The sequence below is a fragment of the Lontra canadensis genome, unplaced genomic scaffold (assembly GCF_010015895.1).
Source record: "Lontra canadensis isolate GAN:19392208 unplaced genomic scaffold, GSC_riverotter_1.0 scaffold192, whole genome shotgun sequence".
Taxonomy (NCBI): domain Eukaryota; kingdom Metazoa; phylum Chordata; class Mammalia; order Carnivora; family Mustelidae; genus Lontra; species Lontra canadensis.
Window position 1 is genome coordinate 1,234,289 of NW_022631186.1, and position 22,810 is coordinate 1,257,098.

At 36.9% G+C, this 22,810-nt stretch overlaps 1 protein-coding gene across 1 annotated transcript in view; it reads right to left on the reverse strand.

The window, feature by feature from the left end:
* The window catches only part of ZDHHC15 (zinc finger DHHC-type palmitoyltransferase 15), a 162,218-nt gene that overhangs the window by 50,333 nt on the left and 89,075 nt on the right, over positions 1-22,810 (reverse strand). The window contains exons 6-10 of the mRNA XM_032847726.1: positions 18,026-18,058; positions 17,152-17,272; positions 12,655-12,787; positions 10,950-11,076; positions 9,178-9,281 (exon numbers count right to left, since the gene is read on the reverse strand). Of these exons, the coding sequence (XP_032703617.1) occupies positions 9,178-9,281; positions 10,950-11,076; positions 12,655-12,787; positions 17,152-17,272; positions 18,026-18,058 (518 nt within the window). The remainder of the gene's footprint in view (positions 1-9,177; positions 9,282-10,949; positions 11,077-12,654; positions 12,788-17,151; positions 17,273-18,025; positions 18,059-22,810) is intronic.

Genomic DNA, 22,810 nt, shown 5'->3' on the forward strand with positions numbered 1-22,810 from the left:
GGAACCCTCCTACACTGCTGGTGGGAATGTAAGCTGGTACAGCTACTCTGGAAAACCGTATGGAGGTTCCTCAACATGTTAAAAATAGAGCTACCCTATAACCCAGAAACTGTGCTACTACGTATTTATTTACCCCAAAGATACAGACGTAGGGAAAAGAAGAGGCACATGCACCCCAATGTTCATAGCAGCAATGTCCACAATAGCCAAATTGTGGAAGGTGCTGAGATGCCCTTCAACCGATGAATGGATAAAGAAGTTGTGGTTTAATAAAATCTTTAAAAAAAATAGGTGTCTGGGTGGCTCAGTTGTTAAGCATCTGCCTCCAGCTCAGGTCATGATCCCAGGGTCCTGGGATTGAGCCCTCCATGGAGCTCCCTGCTTGGCGGGAAGCCTGCTTTTCCCTCTCCCACTTCACCTGCTTGTGTTCCCTCTCTGTGTGTCTCTCTCTCTCTGTCAAATAAATAAATAAATAATTGAAAGAAAAAAAAAAAAGAACTGGCTTCCTTTGCCTTTAAAAAAAAGTTGTGGTTTGTATATACAATGGGATATTACTCAGCCATCAGAAAGGATGAATACCCACCATTTGCATAGACATGGATGGAACCGGAAGGGATTATGTTAAGTGAAATAAGTCAAGCAGAAAAAGACAATTATCATATGGTTTCACTTATATGTGGAACATAAGGCATAATGCATAATGCAGAGGACCACAGGGGAAGGTCAGGAAAACTGAATGGGAAGAAATCACAGAAGGAGATAAACCATGAGAGACTCTGTACTCTGGAAACTGAGGGTTACAGAAGGGAGGGGGGTAGGAGGAAGGGGTAACCAGGTGACAGGTATTAAGGACAGCATGTGTGGTAATGAGCACTGGGTGTTATAAGCAACTAATGAATTGTTGAACACTACATCAAAAACTAATAATGTGTTGGAGAGGATGTGGAGAAAGGGGAACCCTCTTACACTGTTGGTGGGAATGCAAGTTGGTGCAGCCCCTTTGGAGAACAGTGTGGAGATTCCTTAAGAAATTAAAAATAGAGCTTCCCTATGATCCTGCAATTGCACTATTGGGTATTTACCCCAAAGATACAGATGCAGTGAAAAGAAGGGCCATCTGTACCCCAATGTTCATAGCAGCAATGGCCATAGTTGCCAAACTGTGGAAAGAACCAAGATGCCCTTTAACGGACAAATGGATAAAGAAGATATGGTCCATATACACAATGGAGTATTATGCCTTCATTAGAAAGGATGAATACCCAACTTTTGTATCAACATGGACGGGACTGGAAGAGATTATGCTGAGTGAAATAAGTCAAGCAGAGAGAGTCAATTGTCATATGGTTTTGCTTATTTGTGGAGCATAAGGAGTAACACGGAGGACATGAGGAGATGGAGAGGAAAAGGGAGTTGGGGGAAACAGGAGGGGGAGACGAACCATGAGAGACTGTGGACTCTGAAAATCAATCTGAGGGTTTTGGAGGGGCAGGGAGTGGGAGGTTGGGTGAGCCTGGTGGTGGGCATTATGGAGGGCACGTATTGCATGGAACACTGGGTGTGGTGCATAAACAGTGAATTTTGGAACACTGAAAAGAAATAAAATTTTTTTAAAAAAACTAATGATACATTATATGCTGGCTAATTGAACATAGTAAAAAAAAATAAAGGTTGGCAGGCTTGGATGGATAGAACCTTGAGGGCACTGCCCTGCTCCTGAAGAGAAGGCAGACATACAACCTATGGGGCAGATGGCATGGAAATAGAGATCTGAAGAATGCCTGAGGCACACAGGGGGATACTGTTTGGTCTTCTTGGAGTGCATTGTTGAGATGGTAGATTCACAGATATGCTTCTCCAGGGACAAAGGAGCCTATGGGTGCCATTTCCCTTCCCTCTCCCTCAGCATAAACACAGAGCCACCTATGGCAAACAGCACAACTCCAACATTAGCTACCTAACCTGCTTATTCCAAGTCCCACACCCTGTGCTCTGGCACTACTGCCCTACTTGGTCAAGTTAGCCTTAGTCCCAGCACAGAGGACCCCTTCCCCAGAACACCAGTGGAAGTCCTAGCCCACAGTATGTCTTCCAACAAGAGAGTTCTGTAGGGCTTCAGTTCTAGTGGAAATAGTATCAGGTCTCATTTCACAAGCAGACCAGAGCGCACCTACTTAGAACTCACCACATTCTGGTCAAGGACCAAACACTGTCAACTACAGGCAAGAGCCTGTGCACATAACTGGCTTGAAGAATAGAACAGCCAAAACACGACAGCAGAGTGCACCCAGTATACACCAGACACTGCCTGAGGTGTCAGGCTCTGGACACTACATGACCTCTTCCTCATAAAACTATTACTCAGGAGCAAGAACGATAACTTTTCTAACACAGAGAAGAAGGTGGAGGCTTAGACAAAATGTAAAGTTGGAGGAATTCATCCTAAAATAAAGAACAAGATAAAGTCATGAACAGAGATCTAAGGAGTACAGATACGTGTAACATGCCTGATGGAAAATTTAAAGCAATAATCATAAGGATACACACTGGGCTTGAGAAAAGAATGGAAGACTTCAGGGTGGCCCTTAAGGTAGAGATGAAAGAGTTAAAAAACAGTCAGAAATGAAGAATGATATAACTAAGATTAGAAACAGATTTGATGCAATGAACACAAGGAATGAAGAAGCAGAGGAATGAATAAGTGATATAAAAAATACAATAATGAAAAATAAGTGACTCCACCAAATGTAGTAACATTCATATTATAGGAGTTCCAGAAGAAGAGAGAGAAAAGGGGGCAAAAAATTTATTTGAGCAAATAATAGCTGAAAACTTCCCTGATTTGGGGAAGGAAACAGATATTGAGATCCAGGAAGCACAGAGAACTTCCATCAAGATAAAAAAAAAAAAACAGACCATCACCAACACATACTGTAATTAAAGTTGCAAAATATAGTGATGACGAAAAAAAATCTTAAGAGCAACAAGACAAAAGTCCCCAACTTACAAAAGAAGACTAGCTCGCTGAAGATTTCTCAATAGAAACGCAGCAAGCCAGAAGAAAGTGGCATGATATATATGTGCTGAATGGGAAACACCTGCAGCCAGGAATACTCTATCCAGCAAGCCTATCATTCAGAATAGAAGGGGAAAGAGTTTGCCAAACAAAGAAAAATTAAAGGAGTTTGTGATCACTAAACCAGCCCTGTGAGAAATATTAAAGGGGACTTCTTGAGTGGAAAGAAAAGACCAAAAGTGACAAAGACAAGAAAGGAACAGAGAAAATCTCCAGAAACAATGTCAAAACAAGTAATAAATGACACTAAATACATATCTGTCAATACTTACTGTGAATGTAAATGGACTAAATGCTCCAATCAAAAGCTAGGGTGTCAGAATGGATAAAAAAATAAGACCCATCTATATACTACCTATCAGAGACTCATTTTAGACTTGAAGACACCTGCAGATTGAAAGTGAGGGGATGGAGAAACTTTTGTCTTGAAATGGATGTTAAAGAAGCCAGAGTAACAATACTTACATCAAACAAGCTAGACTTTAAAACACACTGTAACTAGAGATGAAGAAGTACACTACATCATAATAAAGGGGATAGTTCAACAAGAATATATAACAATTCTATATATTTATATACCCAGCATGGGAGCACTAAGATGTATAAAAATGTAAATAATAAACATGAAGGAACTAATTGTTCTCTCAGCAACTTATAGCAACGGGAAGTTTACAGCAATGGACTTACAGCAACGGATGGGTCATTTAAGTAGAAAATCAATAAAGAAACAATGGTTTTGAATGACACACTGGATCAGATGGACTCAACAGATATATTCACAACATTTCATCCTAAAGCAGCAGAACACACATTCTTTTAAAGTGCACTTGGGACAGGAACACCTGTGTAGCTCAGTTAGTTAAGTGTCTGACTCTTAATTTCGGCTCAGTAATTATCTCAAGGTTGTGAGATCAAGTCCTGAATCAGGCTCTGTACATAGCAGGGAGTCTTCTTGAGATTCTCTACTGTACTTCTGCCCCTCCCCACTGCATTCAATCTCTCTCTCTCAAATAAATAAATAAATAAATAAATAAATCTTTAAAATGCACATGGGACATTCTCCAGAAAAGATCACAAATTAGGCCTCAACAAATTAAAAAAGATTGACATCATACCATGCATCTTTTCTAACCATAACACTATGAAACTTGAAGTCAACCACAAGAAAAAAATTTGGAAAGACCACAAATACATGGAGGTTAACAGTATGCTACCAAACAATGAATGGATAAACCAGGAAATCTACGAGGAAATAAAAAATTACATGGGAAAGAGTCTACTCTTGATTCTGGGAAATAAACAGGGTTGTGGGAGGGAAGCTGGGCGGAGGGATGGGGTAATTCGGTGATGACCAATAAGGAGGGCAATTGATGTAATGAGCACTAGGTGTTATATGCAACTAATGAATCATTGAACATTCTATCAAAACTAATCAGGTACTATACATTGGCTAATTGAATTTTTAAAAAATTACCTGGAAACCAATGAAAATGAAAACATGACAGTCGGAAACCTTTGGGATGCCACAAAAGTGGTCCTAAGAGGGAAGTATATAGCAATATAGGCCTACCTCAAGAAGGAAGAAAAATTTCAAAGCAACAAACTAAGCTTATATATAAAGAAGCTAGTAAAACAACAACAAAGGAAGCCTAAAGCAGGCAGAAGAAGGGAAAATAAAGATTAAAGCAGAATAAAGGATATAGAAACTAAAAAAGACCACAAAAGAACAAATAAATGAAACCAGGAATTGATTTTTTGAAACAATCAATAAAATTGATTAACCCCTAGCCAGACTTAGCAAAAAGAAGAGAAAGGACCCAAGTAAATATAAGCACAAATGAGACAGGAGAAATAACAACAAATACCACAGAAATACAATCATAAGAGAATTATAAAAAACTATATGCTAACAAATTGGACAACCTGGAAGAAATGGATAAATTCCTGGGAACATATAAACTACCAAAAGTGAAAAAGGAAGGAATAGAAAACTTGACAGACTAATAACCAGCAAATAAATTGAGTCAGCATTTAAAAAAATTCCCCACAAACAAAACTCCAGAGTCAGATGGCTTCTCAGGGGAATTCACCAAACATTTAAAGAAGAGTTAGTACCTATTCTTCTCCAACTACTAAAAAAAAAAAACCTGGAAGTAAATTTTCAAATTCATTCTAGGAGCCCAACATTTTCCTGATACCAAAACCAGAAAAGACTCCATCAAAAAATAGAACTACAGGCCAATATCCCTGATGAACATGGATGCAAAAATTCTCAATAAAATACGAGGAAATCAGATTCAACAGTAATTAAGAGAATCATTCACCAAAATCAAGTGAGACTTATTCCTGGGCTGCAAGGCTGGTTCATTACTAGAAAACCAATCAACATGATACACCACATTAATAAAAAAAAAGGATAAGAACCATATGATCATTTCAATAGACGTAGAAAAATCATTTCACAAAGCATAATATCCATTCATGATAAAACCCTCAATAAAATAGGTTTAGAGGGAATATACATCAACGTAATAAATGCCACATATAAAAAACCCACAGCTAATATTATCTCCAACTGGGGAAAATTGAGAATTTTTTCTCCATATTCACAAACAACACACAGTTGTCCACTCTTACCACTGTTATTCAAGATACTTCTAGAAGTCCTGTCCACAGCAATCAGAATACAAAATGAATTAAAATGCACTGATATCAGCAAGGAAGAAGTAAAACTTCCACTCTCTGCAGATGACATGATACTCTGTATAGAAAACCCAAAAGACTCCACCAAAAAATTGCTAGGACTGATACACGAATTCCATAAAGTCACAAGACACAAACTCAATGTACAGAAATCTGTTGCATTTCCATACACCAATAATGAAGCAACAGAATGAGAAATCAAGGAATCGATACCATTTATAATTGCACCAAAACCCGTAAGATAACTAGGAATAAAACTACCCAAAGACATAAAGACCTGTACTCTGAAAACTACAAAACCCTGATGAAAGAAACTGAAGATGACACAAAGAAATAGAAAGACATTCCATGATCATGGATCAGAAGAACAAATATTTTAAAATGTCTATAGTACCCAAAGCAATCTACACATTTAATGCAATCCCTTTGAAAATAACACCAGTGTTTTTCACAGAGCTAAAACAAAAAATCTTACAATTTATATAGAATTATAAAAGACCCAGAATAGCCAAGACTGTCTTGAAAAAGAAAAGCAAACCTAGAGGCATCACAATTCAGGACTTCAAGTTATATTACAAAGGTGTAGTGATCAAAATAGTATATTACTGGCACAAAAAATAGACACATAGATCAATGGAACAGAATAGAAAACCCAGAAATGAACCTACAACTATATGGTCAACTCATCTTTGACAAAGTAGGAAAGAATATCCAATGGAAAAAGTCTGTTCAACAAAGGGTATTGGGAAAATAGGACAGCCATATGCAGAAGACTGAAACTGGACCACTTTCTTACACCATACACAAAACTAAATTCAGAATGGATGAAAGACCTCAATGTGAGATGGGAAGCCATTAAAATCCTAGAGGAGAACACAGGCAGTAACCTCTTTGACGTCAGCTGAAGCAACTTCTTTCTAGATATGCCTCCTGAGGGAAGGGAAACAAAAGCAAAAATAAGCTATCGGGACTTCTTGTAAAAACCAAAATCAAACCAAAACAAAACAAAAAAACAAAACAAAAAAAACCCCCAAAAACCAAAAACAAAAACTTCTGCACATCGAAAGGAACAATCCACAAAACTAAAAGGCACCATATGGAATGGAGAAGATATTTGCAAATGACATATCTTATAAAGGGTTAGTATCTAAAACACATAACACACTTATAAAACTCAACACCCAAAAAACAAATAATCCATTTAAGAAATGGGCAGAAGACAGGAATAGACATTTCTCCAAAGAAGACAGACACAGGAAAAGATGCTTAATATCACTCATTATCAAGGAAATACAGATCAAAACCACAGTGAGATATTACTTCAAACCTGTCAGAATGGCCAAAATGAACAACACAGGAAACAACAGGTGTTGGTGAGAGTGCAGAGAATGGAACCCTCTTAACACTGTTAGTGGGAATGCAAACTGGTGCAGCCACTCTGGAAAACAGTTCCTCAAAAAGGTAAAAATAGAACTACCTTTAGTCCAGTAATTATACTACTTTGTATTTACCCAAAGGATGTAAAAATACTAATTTGAAGGGATAAATGCATCCTGATGTTTATACCAGCATTATCCACAAGAGCCAAATTATGGAAAGAGTCCCAGTGCCCACTGACTGATGACTGGATAAAGATGTGGCACGTATATACAATGGAATACTACTCAGCCATATAAAGGAATGAAATATTGCCATTTCCAAGGACATTGATAGAGCTAGATAGTACTATGCTAAGTGAAATAAGTCAGTCAGAGAAAGACAAATACCATATGACTTGATTCATGCAGAATTTAAGAAACCAAACAAACATGGGGGGAAAGTGAGAGGAAAAACCAAGAAGCCAGCTCTTCACCATAGAGAACAAATATGGTTACCAGAGAGGAGGTGTTTAGGGGGATGAGTTAAATAGTTGATAGGGATTAAGGAGGGCACATGTTGTGGTAGCACCCTGTGCCTTATTTAGTGTTGAATTACTAAATTTTATACCTGAAATTAATATTACATTGTATATTAACTAATTGGAATTTAAATAAAAACTTGAAAGAGAAAAATGGAAAGAATGATAGTTGAAGGAAGGTCGGTCAAAATAGTCAGTTTTTCTATAAAAGGTCAGCAGGAGTCGATACAGGAGGTTCCCAGGTGGCTGGGCAAGAACGCTTTCCCTTTTTAACTATGAAGTTTGGAATGATTTATCTTCCTTAGTTCTAGTAAGCTGCCTTATTTTAAAACTGGACTTTAAGATAGAAAGCCTGGACCTAGATAATTTAACAGGGTTAACACTTATAAAGGCATGTTTCCCATCTCTGTTCCTCACCTCAATGCTTTTCTGTTTCCTCATCGGCTGCATTCACCCCTGGTACAGTTTTTGACAAGTACTACAATTTCTCACTCAAAATTTTTGTCAGCTATTTTATTATTGGGATCAGCTGCTAAAAATTATACACTGATGCCTGATATTAGCAACATAAACACATGCTGGAGGCACAGTTGTAAGCGTAACATCACGTGGAGACAAAGAACAGGTGATGGTAGGGGTATATGACATGAGAACTTAACTTTTAGCTTTTCACACACACACACACACACACACACACACACACACACACACACCCCTCATTATGATCCAAAATCTAGTGGGAGAAAGGTGGAAGGACAAAGTTCTACTTTCTCATTTTTCCTTTGCCACTCTGCCTTTTAGAAAAGTAGACTACATGCCTATGTAGGCTTGCCTACATATACTATATTTCTTTGTGTGTTTAAACCATTCTAAGAGAGAATGCAAATGATTTTAAAGAAAATTTAGGGGGCCCTCTGTGGCTCAGTTGGTTAAGTGTCTGCCTTTGGTTCAAGTCATTATCCCAGTGTCCTAAGATCGAGCCCCACATCAGACTCCCCGCTCAGCAGGGGAGTCTGCTTCTCCCTCTCCCTCTGCTCATGTTCTCTCATTCACTCTCTCTCTCAAATAAATAAATAAAATCTTGAATAAAATGTAGAAAATTTAACCAATGTAGATAAGGGCAGAGAAAGGTGAGCTGCTGTCCACTGATTAAATGAACTCAAGCAAAGCACCATGAGTAACCAACTGGCAGGATTGTTTATAAATATACATAGCACTCTTTATTATGTTTCCTGACATCTGACTGGTTATAAATCAAGGTATCACAAAACTGTTAAGAAACCTTCAAGCTGCCATCTTCCAACCTAAGCCACCTATATATGCTACACAAATCTGGCTATACTTGCCTTTTTCTATCTAATGGGCACTTATAAGGTTGACAGGCTTATATAATCTTTCTGGATACTATATTCTCATTACACTACTTTGGTTGCATTAACATGGTCCATATTAGTGCTTGCTCTGCTAGGTGGAGAAAACACTTCCTTCTGAGCCTCCTTACCTCGGGTTTCATCCTCGTTGTCTTCCCAGGGCTCTTCATTTGCTAGCAGTGGGTTTTGTGACTCATTCACAGACCTCATAGGGAAGGAGTGTCCATCACCAGGGCTGTTGGGGAAAAAAAGGCAATGAGCTCCTGCAGCTGACACAGACTTTTTATGAATGTAATAAACCTCTTACAAATAGAAGGTGGTTCTTAGAAAGATTTAAACCATTTAGTTTATTCATTAAAGCCATGGTGGGATATGGTTTTACAATAGCATCATTTTTTGCTGTATTGCTTTCAATTTCTATATCTTGTTTGTCTGCACCAGTGTTAACTGTTTTGGTTTGTAAGCAGCTGTTTAACTTGATTCCCACAATGTCCAGTTATGGCAATATGCACACACTGCAGGCTTCATAATAATTTAATGATGATCACCCAAATTTATATCAAACTATCTTATTGTTTTGGTTCTAAGTTTTCAACAAATATTAGCAGATTCAGAATCATTGATATGTTGGAGATAAGTTGCTATGAATTGTTGATAGATATTAATGTCTGAATGCCCCATTATTTGGCTTGTTATGGCAGAAAGGTTAATAGGAACTATGGTAAACAGCCAGAGTGAAGCATCTCTAGGTGTGCAGATTTGGGGCACAATTACCCTCAGGTGGGATGCACTTCATGGATATCTATGGTAATCTAGGGCTACCTCCTTGGTTAATCTCTGTCCACCAACAGATGGGATGCATTGGAGGGAACTATGTTAGTTCTGGCTAGAGTGGGCTATAGTTTGAACATTTGAGTATATATCCCTGAATCCATTGCAAATTTATATATGAGTGACTTTTGGATTACTCATTTGCTATTATCTATGCCTTTTCTTCTATTCATAATTGTGGCTAACTGGAAGTTGACAGATTTTATTGATTGTTGTCTACAGAGGATGTAAGTATACTGATTATAAGTGAATGGGCTTTTTGTTTTGTTTTTTTTTTATTTCACAGAAGACCATTTTAGATCTTTGATGTAGTGATAGTGTGCATATATTTGTGTGTGTATGTGTTAGTGGGGTGCAAATATTGCTGATAAGGGTTAGTAATCAACATTGCCCACCAGCACAGTTTTGTCTTGTACTTTATAGCCAGGATAGTAGGATATACCATAGACCTTAAATAAATGAGCCTGTGAAACACCAACTGGTACCACTTATCTACTTAGAGCATTTTGGGGGTATATGTCCCCTCTGTTGTTTTCTTCTGTATATACTTGTACATATCTTTGTATATATTTTTAATTACAGAGTACATACCATTTGAATTCTACATTTTTCATTTAAAATAGAGTGAGCATTTCCCTTTATTGTGACATAGTCTTAATAACTATTACTTATGACTACATGATATTCTAGCCAATGGGGATATATATAGCATATTCCTAATTATTGGCTGGAAATATTGTTGTGATGAACATTTTTATGCCTAGTTTGTCTTTAGGATAGATTTTTAGAAGTGGAATTACTGGACAATGGATATGTGGATTCTTATGATTTTTGATACATACTACTAAATCAATTTATAAAGAGTACTACCAGTTTACACTGCCACAAAGCACAAGAATGTCTATTTATCATACCCTCACCTCCTGATTTCTCTTTATTAACCTAGAAATAAAAACTTGGGGAAAAGAGTTTTTACTGGACCGTCATTTGCTGCAAACTACAATTAAAACTGAATTTCCTACTTCAAGGCATGGTCCAGCATCAACTTCTTTCTGTGGTAATAATTACCTACCTGGACCCAATAGGTATTAACCAGAACTTCTTGTTATCGCCAAACACCTGCTGGATATTTTTGATGAAGCCAAGGTTGAACCCATTTTTCTCTGGGCCACTTGTAAACACTGGAGTACAGAAGGCCTCTAGGGCAGGATAGGGGAGTTGAAGAAAAGAGGAAGAAAGCAATAAAGGAACAAATTTCAGGACTATCATGATCTTACAGTTCTCCAATGAATGTGATTTGATGTTACAATATCTTTTTGCTGTGGTAGCATGGGCCTCTTATTCTTAGTTATTGCTAAATTACTTAGTAAAAACCAGTTTAATTACTTAATACAAAGTAATTTTGTTATTAAATGCAAAGAATTTATACTCTATTTTTTTTAAAGGCAGAGGAAACATAATGGTAGAAATTATTATAAGCAGTCATGGGGTAACTATATATTTTGTGTGGCTGCATTTAAGGAGTGAAAGAACAATCTGAACAGTGTTTATTTGAATCTAAGTGGAAACAGCTACCCAATGGTCTCTATTTTTAGAGCTGGGACTAAAGTAAAGATGCATGAAGAGTTGGTAATAACATTGATTTTGTTTTGAAACATTTCAGTAATGAAGATGTTCACACTAAAACCTGCAATGTAAGAAATTGAGTTTTATTCCAGTAAAAATGTCAACAGGTAAACTATAATCACCTCAAAGACTGAGGATTTAGACCATGTTAGTGCACCTTATATCTAGACACACATTTATCCCATTAAGCAAAAAATACTTTCACTGTTGGACAGGCTGCATCTAGCCTTCTCCCATTTGTTCTTTATTTTCAGATTCTGTTATCGTGAGGTCTTTAGTACTTCTCTACTTTGCAGTTATGTCTAAGCCAAATGTGTTCATCTACCACCCTAGCAACTAAGTGCTACAAATATCTGGTTTAGAAAAGGAGTGTAAATATTTTCTTAGCTGTTAGCATTATTAGTGAATGAGTTTCAAATGTATAGTGGCTTTTGTACTAAACTTTGCTCAATCTATCTTAGCTAAACATTCAACACTTTCTCCTCACTCCTAATGCATTTATTTGTATACAATGTAAATATTTGTTTCACTATACATAAAATAAAGTTGTTGCACTGGAATCCATCAGAAATATAATTCTCCAAATAACAGCCTGGAGTATAGAGTAACCAAAAAAATGTTCACCTCTTGTACTCATTTTCTAGAAACTTGCTTATTCAGTGTATTTATCATATTCCCAGTCTTCCACAGCTCCTTGATGATTGTAGATATTGTGATTTTTTGGCTTAGATTCTTTCTCAGCACTCTGTCTTTGGATGCCCTCAATAATTTAAATTCTTTTATCTTTATTAACCTTCACCTCTCTCTTCTGATGTTCCCTTCTATACTGATTTTTCCTCCACTTCCTCATGTGAACACCTTTCAGAAATTTTTCAAGCCATAAATTTGGGGAGTTATTACCCAATGTGATTTCTAAAGAGCAATGATCCATTTTGGTTTTGTGTGAGGTTTCATTTAATAATGCTTTATTTATTCACTATGGCTCTCCAGTTTGGTTAAACGTGTTTACATCTGTCTCAGTTTGGAAGCAAAGGAATGTCATTATAAATAAAATGCTTCAGTGGGACTTTTTCTCTTCCTTGGGAATAATTTGTAGGTCACGATCATAAACATTAATGTGTTTCTTCCCTCATCTTAATAACCAGTCTTACCTAAGGTGGTTTTGTTTCTGCTGACAAGCCAACAATGGTAACCAAAGAGAATCACAAGGCTGACAAAAAACATGCAGGCCACAAAGAGGAGGAAAAGAACATGGAACTTTGAGCGAACACTGGGCAATTCCCCCTAGAACAGAAATAATAAATAAATAAAAACAAAGAATTAAAGTGATACGGCTTGGCTATCTTTTCTATATGTTAGCACTTTTCTCATATGTATAAAATGTCTAGCTATAATTAAAAAATAGATTTTATAAAATTTTTATAAAAGTTCTTTCTGTTGATGACCATACCTCATTATGGTTATACTTTCAGCTTACAAAGCCTAAATTGGATCCTTGATTAAGTTCAATGTAAAACAGAGTATATACTGCAAAAATTAGAAAATAGTAGTATAAAAAGGGTATATTCAGGCCATAACTGTTATGCAACTTCTTAAAGCTTGTACTCCATTTAGTTCGCAAATTATCAGTCACTGGGCAGAGGTGATTTTGAGGTTATATGGTTCATCCTCTTGTCTCAAAATGGATTATTCTGAAATACTTTATATGTCATGTTTCCTTGGATATATGTATATTGAAAACATCACAATGATACACATAGGAAGTTAAAACACATAGGTAGAATTTCAAAATGCTCTACCTATAAGCTATAATCTGACTTTAAAGCTACTGAAAACTTTGTGTGGTTGTTTTTTATAGCTGAAGTAGAATGTGTTGGTATATCACAACTTGTGAGATTGCTCTTTAGACAGTAAAATCAAGCAGGATTTGACAGGCAATTGTAAAAGTAGGTAGCTAAACACTTTTATAGTTATTTGGGACATCTTATTTTTCATGTGGTACCAGCTTTCTTCTTTTACATGCAGCCATAAACCAGCATGCATACTGTGTAACATTTTATCTTCTGAAGAGAACTTTAGAAAACATTTTCAGTTTTGGAGTGAGTAGTTGAGAGAAGTTTTGTATTCCCCTCTTTCCTGTGCATTGTTTCGGCATGATGAATTGCATTAAAGAATTTCCATATGCTTTGAGTAGTAAAGTTAAAGGTGATTCTTGATTGAAGTGGGTGTTAACATTAGGATCTGGTTCTATTTCAGTCTGGAAGGAAAAAATTAAGACTTGGAAACACTTGGAAAATTCAGATAGCACAGATTTTTTTTCTTAGAGAAGATTTTTATTCATTTTGATGTAAGGAAATTTTGGGGATCTTTCACAGTATATATGTTTGAAGGATGAAGATTAGGGGAAGTCAGTTAGTCAGATGTTTTCAGCTGACAAGTATTCTGGGTAAAATTGCATAGGGGCAGAGCACCCAGGACACAGTCACCTCAAGGACTTCAACCTTCAGAAAAATTCATCTGAAGCTCCTTTCTGAAATGATCCCTCCACAAAATCTTGGCCTAAGCACCCAAACTGAATTTGATTGCCTTGTGTTTGTTTTGAGTTTATAGAAAAAATCTACGTACAGTTTTGTAGTGGTTTTTGCCTAGCTGGGTTTTGCTTTCATAGTCTCTACTTTTTGAGTATGTTTGTTAAAGCTTTTACAGCTTACATTTACTTTACTTCTTGTCTTTCAGGTTGAATGGGTAATAGGAAATGTCTAGACAAGAGGGGCTGATAGAAACTCAGTTCAGACCTAGGGTAGCTAAGCTGGGATTCTTTCCCTCCCTTAATTACTTTTATAGTAATTACTCTTACAGTCTTTTGTCTGCTAAAGGGTATCTCTTGATAAAGTCTCCCCCCCTTTTATTGTTGGAAGAGTTTGATGGCCCTATGTTCAAAATTACCTTCCCAGGAGATAACCAAGCTAAATTACTCAAAGCAACAACCACTGGAAACAGTTCAGGGGAATACTGGTAGAATAATACTACTATCTTGGTTCTAAAATAATTCATAGTCTCTATGTGGAGATTCATGGCCCAGTGTGGAAGGTGTATATTACTACTTTTTTCATAAGGCAAAAGATCAATTTCCTATCAAAGTAGCTACTCTTCAAGATAATATATAGAGGAAAAACATGGCCGATGATTGTGTTCTAAATTCTTTATTCCAAAGGAGCTATAGCTTCTCCATAGCAGGACCATAAAGGGCAGGCGGATATGGTATAGTGTTTAAGATCTCTGGGCTTAGGGTCAGATAACTTCCAGTCCTGATTTTGAAACTTAAAGCTGGGTGATCCTGAGCAAGTCATTTAACTACTATGAGCCTCAGTTTTATCATTTTTAAATGAGACTAACAATTCCTGTTTTGTGTACTTTATAAGGTTGTGGTAAGAAGATGAGACAATAGATATGAAAGTGCTCTGAAAATGGTAAAGTATCCTACAAATAGAGGTTGCTGTTCTTAGGAGAACCACTAGTCACCTTGATACATGGTTTTTAGAATACATGGAAGTGTTTTCTTTTTATTTTAAGGTGACACTCAATTTAAATTGAGAAAGCCTTCTCTAAACCACCTCAAAGTGCTTTCTGACTGGAGAGACTGCAAAGAAGCATTTTTCTGAATTGTCAATGCCCTTTTCATTATGAGAGCAAGCCAAGACAGTTTCTCTTATGTCCCATTTGTCAGGCATGAGCTAATCTACTGTAGAGAAAAACGAAGGAATAAGAAAAGGACAAGCCCATGTTCATCTTGTGCTTGTGAATACTGGTATATGTTTGGTAATTAATTCACATCCAAGTATTATATTTCAAGAGTGAAAAAAAAATACATCACCTGGATAGCTGGCACTGTGGTATATGATGACTGACTGGCTTGGAGGGCCAAAGCAAAATGTGTAAAATGCAACATTGTTTACTCTGTTATGAGCTCTTAAACACTACCCTACTGTGAAGACCAAGTAAGGACTGTAATGAAGACCAAGGTTGACACTTTCCCTGCTGAATTGGATACGGTAGATTTTCTTTACATTCAGGGTAGTAGTTCATTGTGTGAATGGGATGTCAAACAGCTCATGAAAACCTGAACAATAGGTAAGAGATCCTGTGATGTGGAAAGGAGCCAAAGAAGAGATGCCAAGATAATGAAACATTTTGTATTTGGGGAAAATTTATGAGAAAATTTCATTTCTGCTTATACTTTTGTATCTTGAAGATTTTTAAAAAAGATTTTATTTATTTGTCAGAGAAAGAGAAAGAGTGAGCATGAGCAGGGGAAGGGGCCGAGGGGGAAGCAGGCTTCCAGCTGAGCAAGGAGCCTGATGCAGGGCTTGATTCCAGGACCCTGGGATCATGACCTGAGCTGAAGCCAGATGCTTAACCGACTGAGCCACCCAGGTACTCCATAATTCCTGATTCTTAAAGTCATTAAATATCTGAATTGATTAAGAAAGTTGGGAAAATGGAAAGCACATATAACTATAATTTTTTATCCTGTATTTTCTATACTAGTCAGGATCAAAGCACTAATTAATAATTTAACTATTCTCAGGTATTTAGGTTCTTACTGCCTTTCTCCATTGTTCTCCAGTTTATTATAATCTTTAATCTGGTCACAGGATTCACATTCTTTCCTTGCTGCTTTATCTCTTCACTTGATGTGAAATATTCCTATTATATGGGCTCCTGTACAATTCCCACAGTAATAACTAATAGCTCTGCCCACATCTGTCTTTTGCTATTTAGGTTCAGTTTGGACAACCTCCATCATAGAAGGTTATGATATTTTAACTACTGTACTGGAATTGTGGGGAGGGGATAACCTCTGGAGTCCATTGGCATGAAATAAAAAAATAATTCACTATATTGCTGCCAGACCCAACACACATACATAAAGTAAAAATCTGCCTTCAATTCTTTTGGAAATAGATGGGATATGATTGAAATTTTATAGAAGAAATGTGAAATTCTCTTTTAGATTTCACTATAATCATCAAAATCAAAATCATGTTTCATTTGATCTTGGCGATGAGCCAGTGAAGCAGGTAACAGAGCCAGTATTAGAACTCAGTTTTCCTAATTCCCAACCCAGTGTTTGTCATACAAATTTCAAATAAGACTTCCCGTTTCAGTTTGGTCATGTGTGAAGATGAGTCAATGAATCTTTCTGTCCAGTAGGAATTTTGAAACTCTCCTTTGAACAGGAAGTAAGAAAGTATTTTCTGACAATGAGGGAATATTTTTGTATCCTTTTTCTTAGAAAACTAGAGATTCAAAATTAGTTTCAACATTTAAAAAATCTATAATTGGGAAGAAGTGAATTTTTTAAACTTGACTACGTAAGTACATTGTAAAGAATCACTAAGAGTCAAGGGGTTAGGTTCTTAAAGATCTTAACGAGATTCTCATGTATGACAGAAATTTGTTTTAGCAGAATCCTTAAATAACTAACTCCTAAATCTCAGAATATTCAACATGGGGAAACTTGTTTTTGGTGCCTTCCTTTCTGGTTACCTTAGCTATTTCAAAATGTAAAAAGAAGAGTTGGAAAACATCACAGATTGGAGTAGGTGTGTGTTTTGGGGGTGACCATTCAGGGTTATTTAACTTACTCTCCAGTATTTGATGAAATAGTTGAAGACTGTTGTAGCAATGTACAGGCAATAGAGAACAGAATAAGCTAAGAACTGAAGAAAGAATTTGTAGTTGGAAAATCCAATGCAATTATTAACCCTAAAAAAAAAGAAAAAGTAATATGAAATCAGGATCCATTGATTGAGAACACATGGATACATAAGTGAACACAGCAATGGAAGTACGTTACTCCTGCTGCTTCATTATGTGCTGTATAGAAACTCAACAGAAACAGAAGTCCCTTAATAGGAACAGACTGGAAAAACAAGTTCATGTCTCATTTGTTTTTCTTTTCATTTACAAGTGTAGAGACACCTGGCCTCCTTAATAGTTCTGGACTGGTTCCTGATCCACCCAAGAAAACCTGAATTTTGGATGCTGAAAACATATTGCAATCTTAACAGCTACACTTAGTATAGAGTGACAACATCTCTGTAGTTAGATGGTTTCAGACTTGTTCTCTAAGTCAGACATTCAAAATTTGGAGAAGAATTGCTGAAGTTAATAATCTAGAATATTTCAAACATTAAGATAACTAAAAACAGAATGAATTGTTTAATGTCAAAGAAGAGAACTGTTTGTACTTGATTTTATTACTATACCCAACTACTAAAGCCAACAGACAAAAGACCATTAGTTTTGTGAGCCCAGGAATTCACTACCATACCTTTGGTGTTATTACTTATTTTTGCTTTAAAATGTTATGCCTCCCCTGTCCCCCATGTACATACAAGACACAGTGATTTATGGTTAGAGAAACAAACATGTTAAAACTATGCTTAGGAGACTACTCTAGGCATTTTGAGCAACTTTGACCCTTTCAGAGTAAAGAAATGAATCAAAGGGACATACCAAGGGCAGTGATGATCCATTTTTAATACACACCTACAAAAGAAACAAAATACATGTGATAAGTAGAGCTATGGAAATGAAATAACGCCTCATAATTGAACTTGTCTCACCAATATAATTACATGGTACCGGCACACTCATTCCTAGATTTCCAGTATAAGCTACTACAAAATTATTTTGTTCTCAGTTATTTCTAGTATGAGCCAATCACAACACTTTACAGGATTATGCTGGCCACAATTTACATGCCGGGAAGTCTAAGATATCTCCCCTCATTTTGCTCAATATGCAGATTAATAAAAGTACAGAAAAAAAAAATATGGCTACAGTCTGTTAAAATAAAAGACAAAAGGAGACCACCCTTGAAAATTTCCCAAGCTGACAAAACCAGTTTAGTCATACAAATAAAGCTTAATTTGGCTTATTTTATTAGACTGACTGGACCTGGGTCATTTCTTGCTTATGCCTCTGAAAATTATTAGTAAAACTTAATCTGTTTTCTAAGGTTGACATAAAGTAACCACTGACCAATTCTCTATCATTTAAGAAAATTCTGACTATTCTAACGAATCATTGTAAAGAATAATTGTATATTCTCATAATAATTGTTTTCTCACTATATAAGCTGTTTTATAACAATATATCTCAAGCCTCATTTTTTGTTTTGGTTTGAGTGCTCCTGGTTTGCAAACTGTCTTTTTGGTGTGTACACAATAACATTTTGCTAGTTAGGAGTCCCTGGGTGGCTCAGTTGATTGTCTGCCTTCGGGTCAGGTCATGATCCTGGGAACCTGGGATCAAGCCCCGCTTCAGGCTCCCTGCTCAGCCAGGAACCTGCTTCTCTTCGTCCCTCTGCCCCTCCCCTGCTTGTGTTCTCTCTCTCTCAAATAAATAAATAAAATCTTTTTTAAAGTTTAAAAATTACCAATTACTACTCTGGTGATTTATTTGTTTTACTTTGGCTATTTCTGATATTTTGACAGATTTCTTTCAATAAATAATAAGAGAAATATGAGTGGAACATATATCCAAGAAGGACATGAAGATTATATTAACATAAAGATGTGACTTTACAAAGCTATAATAATTTGAGTACCAAAATAATGTGGTACTGAGGTATAACCCAAAATATAAAGTGATTATCCATGCCTATATAACTATATGAATAGTAAACAAACAAACTAACAAATAAGGGAGAAGAGACAAATCTCTCACGCAGAAGAATTTTAAAAACTTATGTAGATATTCTGCCTTCAAGGAGGGGGAGCATAATTTCCCATTCCTTTCATTTGGGCTATACATAGTGACTTCTTTCTAAAGGGTAAAGGAAGCAGCAGAGGAAGAGTAAATTTACATTAGAGAAATCTGACAAACACTACCTCAGCCAGATGATCAAGATTAATATTACAATGATAAGTCATGTTCATAATATGTGCCCTTGATATAATACAATGATAATGGTAATTTACCTCTATGCTCTTCCTATCCAAAATGCAGTATCCAAGTTTAATCATGAGAAAAATATTGGATAAATCCCAAATAAGGGATATTCTACAAAATACCCCATCATTAATCCTAAAATCTTAAAAACTGTCATGGTTATCAAAAACAAGTAAAGTCTGAGAAACTGAAAGTGCTAAAAGAGCCTGAGAAGACATGCCAACTAAATGTAATGTAAGATCCCTGGATGGGATCTTAGAAAATAAAAAGAACACTAGAGAAAAACAGGAATTCTAACCAGAGTACAGACTTCAAAAATATAATGTACTGGTGTTGGTTCATTATTTGTAACAAATGTATCATATTAATGTAAGAGTTTGATAACAGGGGAATTGGATGTAGGACACATAAGAACTATCATCACAATAACTTTATAAATCTAAAACTGTTCTGAAATAGAACATCTTATTGTTATTTATTTATTTATTTATTTTAAAAAAATTTATTGATTAATTATTTTATTTATTGTTTTTAAAGATTTTATTTATTTACTTATTTGACAGAGATCACAAGTAGGCAGAGAGGTAGGCAGAGAGAGAGAGGGAGAAGCAGGCTCCCTGTTAACAGAGCCCGATGGCAGAGTTCGATCCCAGGACCCTGGGATCATGACCTGAGTGGAAGGCAGAGGCTTTAACCCACTGAGCCACCCAGGCACACCTTTATTGTTATTTTTTGATTTTTAAAATTTTTACTTATTTTTTTTTTTTAAGATTTTATTTATTTATTTGACAGAGAGAGATCACAAGTAGATGGAGAGGCAGGCAGAGAGAGAGAGAGAGGGAAACAGGCTCCCTGCTGAGCAGAGAGCCCGATGCGGGACTCGATCCCAGGACCCTGAGACCATGACCCGAGCCGAAGGCAGCGGCTCAACCCACTGAGCCACCCAGGCGCCCCATTTTACTTATTTATTTTTAAAGATTTTACTTATTTATTTGAGAGAGAGCGTTAAGACAGAGAGACCATAAACAGGGCAGGCAGCAGAGGTAGAGAGAGAAGCAGGCTCCCCAATGAGCAGGGAGTCTGATGCAGGGCTTGATCCCAGGACCCCAGGATTACGATCTAAGCTAAAGGCAGATGAGTAACTGACTGAGGCACCCAGGTGCCCCATTTTTAATTTTTTTAAAAAAATAAGTCAAGCAGATAGAGTCAATTATCATACGGTTTTGCTTATTTGTGGAGCGTAAGGAATAATACGGAGGACATGAGGAGCTGGAGAGGAGAAGGGAGGTGGGGGAAATTGGACGGGGGAGACGAACCATGAGAGACTGTGGTCTCTGAAAATCAATCTGAGGGTTTTGGAGGGGTAGAGAGTGGGAGGTTGGGTGAGCCTGGTGGTGGGTATAATGGAGGGCATGTACTGCATGGAGCACTGGGTTTGGTACATAAACAATGAATTCTGGAACACTGAAAAGAAATTAAAAAAAATAAAATTTTTTAAAAAAAAGATGTATTTCTTTTTCAAAGAGAATGTGAGCGAGGGGATGGGTAGAGAGAGAAGGGGAGAAGCAGACTCCTCGTTGAGTGTGGAACCTGATATGGGGCTCCATCCCAGGACTCTGAGATAATGACCTGAGCAGAGATCAAAAGTCAGATGCTCAACTGACAGCACTACCAAGGCACCCTGAACATTTATTTTTAAAATGGGGTTTTAGCAATTTGGGGTCTCTTCTGATTCCATACAAATTTTAGGATTGTTTGCTCCAGCTCTTTGAAAAATGCCGGTGGAATTTTGATTGGAATGACATTGAAAATATAGATTTTTCTAGGCAGTATAGACATTTTAACAATGTTTACTCTTCCGATCCATGAGCATGGAATGGTCCTCCATATTTTTGTGTCTTCTTCAATTTCTTCCATGAGTGTTCTGTAGTTCCTCAAGTATAGATCTTTTACCTCTTTGGTTAGGTTTACTCCCAGGTATCTTATGGTTCTTGGTGCTATAGTAAATGGAATCAATTCCCCAATTTCCCTTTCTGTATTTTTGTTGTTAGTGTATAAGAAAGCAACTGACTTCCATACATTGATTTTGTATCCTGCCACATCACTGAATTGCTGAATGAGTTCTAGTAGTTTGGGGGTGGAGTCTTTTGGGTTTTCCATATAAAGTATTATGGCATCTAAAAAGCTTCTGCACAGCAAAGGAAACAGTCAACAAAATAAAGAGGCAACCCACCGAATGGGAGAAGATATTTGCAAATGACAATACAGACAAAGGTCTGATTTCCATGATCTATAAAGAACTCCTCAAACTCAACACTCAAAAAACAGATAATCATGTCAAAAAATGGGCAGAAGACATGAACAGACACTTCTCCAATGAGGACATACAAATGGCTAACAGACACATGAAAAAATGTTCATCACCACTAGCCAAAGGGAGATTCAAATCAAAACCACAATGAGATACCCCCTTACACCAGTTAGAATGGCCAAAATTAACAAGACAGTAAACAACGTGTGTTGGAGAGGATGTGGAGAAAGGGGAAGCCTCTTACACTGTTGGTGGAAATGCAAGTTGGTGCAGCCACTTTGGAAAACAGTGTGGAGATTCCTTAAGAAATTAAAAATAGAGGTTCCCTATGACCCTGCAATTGCACCACTGGGTATTTACCCCAAAGATACAGATGTAGTGAAAAGAAGGGCCATCTGTACCCCAATGTTCATAGCAGCAATGGCCACAGTCACCAAACTGTGGAAAGAACCAAGATGCCCTTCAACAGATGAATGGATAAGGAAGATGTGGTCCATATATACTATGGAGTATTATGCCTCCATCAGCTTTTTGACCAACTTTTTGATCACTATGGATGGGACTGGAAGAGATTATGGCGAGTGAAATAAGTCAAGCAGAGAGAGTCAATTATCATACGGTTTTGCTTATTTGTGGAGCATAAGGAATAACCGGAGGACATGGGGAGATGGAGAGCAGAAGGGAATTGGGAGAAGCTGGAGGGGGAGATGAACCATGAGAGACTGTGGCCTCTGAAAATCAATCTGAGGGTTTTGGAGGGGCGGGGGGGTGGGAGGTTGGTTGAGCCTGGTGGTGGGTATTATGAAGGGCACATACTGCATGGACCACTGGGTGTGGTGCATAAACAATGAATTCTGGAACACTGAAAAGAAATTTAAAAAAAAATTAAAATTAAAAAAATAAAATGGGGTTTTATATCTCCTTCCTATTTTTAGAATAGTTTGAATCATCATCATTCCAAGAGGGTGTGTGGCATGTGTTCATTATGATTGAAAGGAAATGATCTTATCTAGGCATGGTCACATGTTAGGATC